The following is a 7,351-nucleotide window of genomic DNA, read 5'->3' as shown; positions in this document are numbered from 1 at the left end:
CAGCACATTGGTCAACACATTGGTCAACACTTTGGGCAGCACATTGGTCAACACGTTGGTCAGCACCTTAGCCAACACATTAACTTTGTACTACACAATCACATACAACGATTAATAAGTGATACAACAGCTTAAACAACAATTCTTATGTTAGGTGAGTAGGTGATATGCTAGGTGAGTGTAGACAGTAAGCACGTGAGTACGATTAAGGCTGCAGGTAAAACACCCTGTTAAGCTTGTTAACGCGTGCAGCAGCCAACAGCGATTGAGCAGCGATGCGATGTGATGAGGGTGAGTGTAGATGCGATTTGATGTGGAGCAGGTCGAGGCGGATGACCATGATGTGGAGCAGGTACAACAAAGAGAGGAGCCAGAGGGCGAGGACAAGGTAGGAGAAGGGTTCACGGATTTTCCAGAGGAAGTTGTCGCACTCTTCAAATAATTTGGTAAAATAATTAGACTCCAAGACATATTTTAATTGACTGCAGAAATCCGTGCACGTATTAGGGTACGTTTTGTGGTTTAGATGCTTGACATCTCGGAATGTCAACCCATATTTGAACAGCAGTGGTGGCACACCTTTGCATTCGACTATTGAACTGCATTGACAATGCGGTTTGTTAGGTTGTCCTACCACTTGCTGAACGAAGCCATGTTGCCCACGTCTGCACTTGCCGTTTTGAAGGCAGTTACGGCAACCCCAATCTTGACAGAAGATATTGCAAAATTCATCGTACAGGTTGTTCAGTAACTTCCAGAAATTCCATGGTAAGTACAGTGACCATGAAAGGTAGAGGTTTGAGTGCTTCACGGCAAGGTAGTAATAAGCATCGTGGCACAGAGTTGATAGATACGGAGCGCACTCAATTGCCGGATTCTGTTTTTCTTTACAGCTACGAGATGTTGTAAGATTTCGAAGGTGGGAATGCTCGCATTTACCATGGTAGGGAGATGTTGAACCGTACGCGTTAGTCAGAGCATGTGTAAGATCGGTGGAGTCAGTATACAACTCAATTGACTGCTCACCTACAGCTGTCCTAAATGCATCTTTTAGTGTGGTGTCATCTCCACTTGATGTCTTTTCCGAGACTTCAAGGCACTTAATGAAAGACAACGTGAAGCTAAAATGCTCTGGTAAGGTTGCCGGTGGTTGTGTGAGAAGACAGAATAACGATGACGAAGAAATGTTAGAGAAGAATGTTCCCAGGATGTCACATATTCTCTCACCTGTTGTTGTACTCCCTGAAAAGCATCTAAAGCCAAGCGGGGTTAGGCAAGGCGCACCTTTCTTGGATGTTGAAGGACACGTCAAACACTCGTACTTGCAACCAATTTTGCTAAGCTGATGAGGTAGATGGCCAGGAAGGCAATCGTTTAGGTACGACATAAGTGGCGACGTTGGTTGACAATTTGGTTTGCGTTTTGGTTGACTATTTGCTTGGCACGTTGGTTGGGTGTTTGGTTGACTCGTTGGTTCGTTACTTGGATGCTGCTTACATGGTAACTTGGCGGAGGGGACATCTCGGCCGTACTCACAGTCACGCCAACCGTAATGTTCACTTGTTAACATACATTGGTTTTGCAAGTATCGTAGCTGCGGGAATAATCTACGAAGAATGTCGAGAAGCATATCTAAACATTGCGATGGATCTGCAGGATACGATAGATTAAGGTAGTTACCGCAGTAATCGACAGCGTAGACAGTGTATGCGTCACCTGTTCCCGCAATCGTGCATAGAACGTCATATGAAGTTGAGCATATGTGCGTTACCGCTTTTCGTGTATTAACATATGTTAGGTTGTCTGGGTGAGCCACTACAGGTTCCGGTCCGATTACCGATACCGAGATTTCATCGTCGCCTGTCGCCTGCTTATTTGGATCAACAAATAAATCACTCACAGCGACGTCTAACAAGTCATCATATACGGAGTTGCACTGTAAGCCGGACAGCCAAAGCAGCATTTCATATACGGAACACGGTAGTTTCTTGGAGGAGAAAGCGGGTATGTGAGACACTTGGTAATAATTCGTCAGATACTCGTTGAGCAGTTCAAGTGGATATTTAGTATCCTTATCGTTGTGGTAAATGTGCCCATAATCACCGGAACTAACGAGGCGAGCATGAAGATGTTGACCCTGCATGGTCTTTCTATCCTGCAACTCACCGTTCTGGTTTCCTCTGTCCGATACTACGAAGCCTTTAAGAGATAAAAAAGTACCGAGATCCGTTTCTTTGTTAATTTGATGCCATTTGCATTTGCTGTTACAATGCTTTCTCAATACACTGAGCGCAGTATGAAGCATCGGCAATACTGTGAGACATATCTTAGACAACTTTTGTTCAGTTTGTTCGTCAAAGGACTGCCATCGTATTTGTTGTCCATCATCATAGCTATTAACGTACGCCTTCGCTAGCTCCTCGCACATCCCCTGCACGCCCTTTTTAAGACAGTCGAGCAGGGGGTTGCTAGCGTCGGAGTAGGATGCGGGGCGGATGGTTGCGAGGAGGGAGGAAAGGGCGGAGAGGTTGCGAACGAAGGGGCGGTTGAAGGTGGATAGGGAGGTAAACAAATTATTAATAGCGTCACGGAGCTCAGTGATTTTAGTAGGTTTGGGCAATATGTTTTTGTCGTTGTTGACAGAGTCTAATAGACCAAGGAAAGACGTTTGAGCGTAAAGGGCGAATGTTTTCAATGTGAAATCTTCGGTCGACGAAACGTCAATATATTGGTTCACATTTTCACGTAGCAGTCTCATAAAACCCTTGTACCTCTTATCGGCGTCTTTCATGATCTCCTTTGGAAGTTCATGATGTTCCACGTTCACTCTCATGACGAATGCCTGCGCCTGTGCTCTTATGAATCCAACGTATCTTGTTTTGAGATCGCGAGTGATGGCAGTTTGGAAGCCATTTATGTGTCGCTGGATGTATAGTTGTAGTTGTTCAACGCTCTGCTCGCATTCGGCAGAAGCATGTATTAGGATATTTTGGGCCTGTTCAATAATTGCGCTTAATCTGTTCTCTTGCAGTACCTTTAGTTTCCCTAGTATCTGTTTAAGTTTTCCATTATTTTCTCGCCCAATCAACACCCTCTTCAATTCGTCCAATCTGGCTTTAAGGCTGGAGCCGTCGCCTTGTGCCTCTTTTATAATTGCATCACACAGCGCAGGAAGTTTGTTGTGAATCACATCTGAAGCAGCCTTGTGTATGTTACCATTATTTGCCACCGCTGCAGTGTCATTAAACGCATCCAGCACCTTCTCAGATATGTTTCTAATTGCATTTGCTAGGGTATTATTCCGCTCATTATTCGTTGTATGGATATGGTATTTCGGCATTCTATTCCTCAGCTGCTGCCTATTGCCGCTGACATAATCAGTCATTTCTATTTCAATTTCATCTTCAATGTTTTTCGTTTGAAGGATTTGGTTAAGCTGATCAATGTCGCACTTGAGGGCCTCCAATGTGTTCGTGATATTCCTGCCACTATCGGATGGAAAACTAAATTTATGTCTAATTTTCTTCACCCCATCGATGACGTTATCTAGGTTCTTCCCTAAATTGTATTGCCCGACTCCTCTTATGTTTATTGTAGTGGTGAAAGATTTTAGCTCCTCGTTAACACGCCGAATTGCCGAGTACAACGCTGCAAGTGTGGTTTTAACTGCACGCTCAAGGAAATAGTCGTTATAACCTTTTTTGTCCAGTGTGACTTTTTTGTCCTTCAACGCGTCTTGCTCAATGGCCTCAACTATAGTAGTGACGAGCGTAGCTGTATCACCGGACGCTGTGATTTTCCCACCCTCAATTTTTCTCTCCAGTGCGGCAACGAAAGTGTTGATGCGTTGTCTAACTGCGTCGATGTTTGCTTCAACGCTGCTATCATTTCCGACCGGAATTATAGGGTCTTCAACGCTGATATCTAATTTCGTTCTAATTTTTGTCGCAATCGTGTCGGTTTGTCCATCTTTCATTTTGTTGCTATGAGGGTTCAAAAATGTCGAATTAAAATAATCCTTCCCACCGCCAGTGTTATTCTCCACGTACGCCTCAAGCCACTTCTTCACTCCTCCATTATGCTGGAGAATTTCTCTGATCCAAGCTTCTACCTTTTGGTCGAAATTCGTGAACTCCTTTGCATACTCTCGTATTCTTTCCTTAGTTCCTTCCAGACCTTCATAATGTGGACTCATACTTCCATTCTCACCGCGATTAATCTTTCCAATAAGAGCGCTAACCTCTGCTTTTAAATCACTCCAATAACGATATACGCCACCTTTTGTTGATTTGCCGTCTATACCAAGCGTTTTTTCCTTAATCTCATTGAAACGTTTTTGTGCCTTTTGGATGTATTCAGTTATCGCACTTTTCATTTTCTGCTCCAGCTTTCCTAAATCTTCCATGATTATTTCGTCCAATTTTCCAACCGCATCTCTAGCATTTTTTACCAATGCGACAAGCGATCTTTTTGCACTTTCATACGCGTCGCACCAATCCAAACCTTTTTGCTTCAAATTGTGTACAGCGTCTATTAGATTTTGTTTATGCTGTTTTCCATGAGCACCGGTAGCTTCACTGACGATGTCCGTTACCTTAGCCAACGCCAAATCAACAACCTCATCCGCTTTCGTGATCCACTGTTGCAGGTCATTAAGATCCTGTGACAACGTGGTATTAACGTTTTCAATTACTGCCCTGAGTTTATAAATATGTGCGCTTAGTTTTTGTATAGATTCCCTGGTTTTATGCGCACATGCATTATATATCTCCCTTCTAGTTATGTCGAGCTGCCTAACTACAACAGCCTCCACCTGCTGCAGATCATCTTGTTGCTTACGCCAAATATCCATAAGCCTATCCGCTTGACAACTAATAAGCCTATTGAAGTATCGTACTCTACACTCGAAGTGGTCTTCTAAATCCTCCACATCTTTCTCCGCACGCTCCATATCTGCTTCATAGTACTTAACCTGTTGCAGACATTCGATAATTTTTTGATTAATGATTTCAAGATCGGCATCAGTGGTCAATTTTTGCACTTCATCATTGAGCAGTTCCATCTGCCCAATTAGGCGATTTATAAGACTACTTAATTTATTATGAGAAATCATCACCTTCTCATTATACCCCCGCACCCCTTCAACCACACTTCCAATCGCAACATTAAAACCTTTTTTACCGGCGTGTTTATTGGTGTTAAGAGTGTCAATTGCAATGTCAATTTCATCTTTATGCTGCCCTAAATGGTCTTTGATGTTACTGAGAACACCACTCAAAAATCCCATCACCGCATCACACAGCCTATCCAGGTCAGAGTACACAATCCCAGTGCCGTCGTAGCCTTTGGAGTCAGAGTTGAAGCCGAGAAATTTTTCGAGGCCAGTACAGAGGTTAGTAAGGATGTTAGTAGGATTGTTTTTTAAGGTATTTTTAAGGTTCAAAATTTTACCAAATTCCTTGCCAAGCTCCCTAGGCGGCACATGGTCAGCGCAGTGGCAAGAGGTGGAAGAGGGGAAGAGAAGGGTGACAGGGCACAAGTTATAGTCATGGTTTATAGAGGTCATAGCGATATTATGGCGAAGTAATTCGAGCGATGTAGAGTGGATAAAGGGGCGATGTAGAGTGGGTTAAGGAGCGATGTAGAGTGGGTTAAAGGGCGATGTAGAGTGGATAAGGAGCGATGTGGAGTGGATAAGGGGCGATGTGGAGTGGGTTAAGGGGCGGTGTAGAGTGGGTTAGGGGGCGATGTAGAGTGGGTTAGGGAGCGATGTAGAGTGGGTTAGGGGGCGATGAAGGGTGGGTTAAGGAGCGATGTAGGGTGGGTAAAGGGGCGATGTAGAGTGGATAAAGGGGCGATGACGAGTGGATAAAGGGGCGATGTAGAGTGACTAAAGGAGCGATGTGGAGTAGATTAAGGGGCGATGTAGAGTGGGTTAGGGAGCGATGTAGAGTGGGTTAAGGGGCGATGTGGAGTGGATAAGGGAGCGATGTAGAGTGGGTAAGGGAGCGATGTAGAGTGGATAAAGGAGCGATGTGGAGTGGATAGAAGAGCGATTAGAGGAGGTTAAGGGGCGATGTAGAGTGGGTTAGGGAGCGATGTAGAGTGGGTAAGGAGCGATGTAGAGTGGGTAAAGGAGCGATGTGGAGTGGGTTAAGGAGCGATGTAGAGTGGATAAGGGGCGATGAAGGGTGAGTTAGGGAGCGATGTAGAGTGAGTTAAAGGGCGATGTGGAGTGGATAAGGGGCGATGTAGGATGGATTAAGGGGCGATGTGGAGTGGGTTAAGGGGCGATGTAGAGTGGGTTACGGGGCGATGTAGAGTGATTAAAGGGCGATGTAGAGTGGATAAAGGGGCGATGCTGAGTGGGTTAAGGGGCGATGTAGAGTAAATAAAGGAGCGATGTAGAGTGGATAAAGGGGCGATGAAGGGTGGATAAGGGGCGATGTGGAGTGGACCAAGGGGCGATGTAGAGTGGGTAAAGGGGCGATGTAGAGTGTGTTAAGGGGCGATGTAGAGTAGGTAAAGGGGCGATGTAGAGTGGATAAGGGAGCGATGTAGAGTGGATAAAGGGGCGATGTAGAGTGGATAAAGGGGCGATGTAAGGTGGAGTAAGGGGCGATGTGGAGTGGGTTAAGGGGCGATGTAGAGTGGGTTAGGGAGCGATGTAGAGTAGATTAGGGAGCGATGTGGAGTGTATAAGCAGCGATGTAGAGTGGATAATAATCACCACTTGTGACCATGTCATCGCTGCCGTAACCATGTCATCGCTGCAGTGACCATGTCCTCGCTGCCGTAACCATGTCATCGCTGCAGTGACCATGTCCTCGCTGCCGTGACCATGTCATCGCTGCCGTAACCATGTCATCGCTGCCGTAGCCATGCCATCGCTGCCGTAACCATGTCATCGCTGCCGTAACCATGTCATCGCTGCCGTGACCAAGACATCGCTGCCGTGACCATGTCATCGCTGCCGTGACCACTGTCATCGCTGCCGTGACCATGACATCGCTGCCGTAACCATCAGCTTGGTCATGGCATTGGTCACCACTTTGGTCATGGCATTGGTCACCACTTTGGTCAGCACGTTGGTCACCACATTGGTCAGCACTTTGGTCAGGTGCTTGGTCAGCACTTTGGTCATCACTTTGGTCAGCACATTGGTCAACACGTTGGTCAACACGTTGGTAAACACGTTGGTCAACACGTTGGTCAACACGTTGGTAAACACGTTGGTCAACACTTAACCCACGTGCCAATCAAGCTCACAATTCATACAATTAATAATGTAACAGATTAAGCACAATTCATAAGTTAGGTGAGTAGGTGATGCTAGGTGAGTGTGGACAGT

General features: G+C 45.5%; 1 protein-coding gene across 1 annotated transcript; it reads right to left on the bottom strand.

Annotated features, from left to right (window-relative positions):
* Nucleotides 1–205: 205 nt before the first annotated feature.
* BBBOND_0002160 (hypothetical protein, conserved) lies at nt 206–5,566 on the bottom strand (the record flags this gene model as incomplete). Its single annotated transcript, XM_012915056.1, has 1 exon — nt 206–5,566. The coding sequence occupies one exon, from the start codon at nt 5,564–5,566 to the stop codon at nt 206–208; it is 5,361 nt and encodes a 1,786-aa protein (XP_012770510.1).
* Between the last annotated feature and the right edge of the window lie 1,785 nt (nt 5,567–7,351).

Source organism: Babesia bigemina, scaffold Bbigscaff_63485 (assembly GCF_000981445.1).
Source record: "Babesia bigemina genome assembly Bbig001, scaffold Bbigscaff_63485".
In the NCBI taxonomy this organism is placed as follows: domain Eukaryota; phylum Apicomplexa; class Aconoidasida; order Piroplasmida; family Babesiidae; genus Babesia; species Babesia bigemina.
This window is presented reverse-complemented; position numbering and strand designations above follow the sequence as displayed.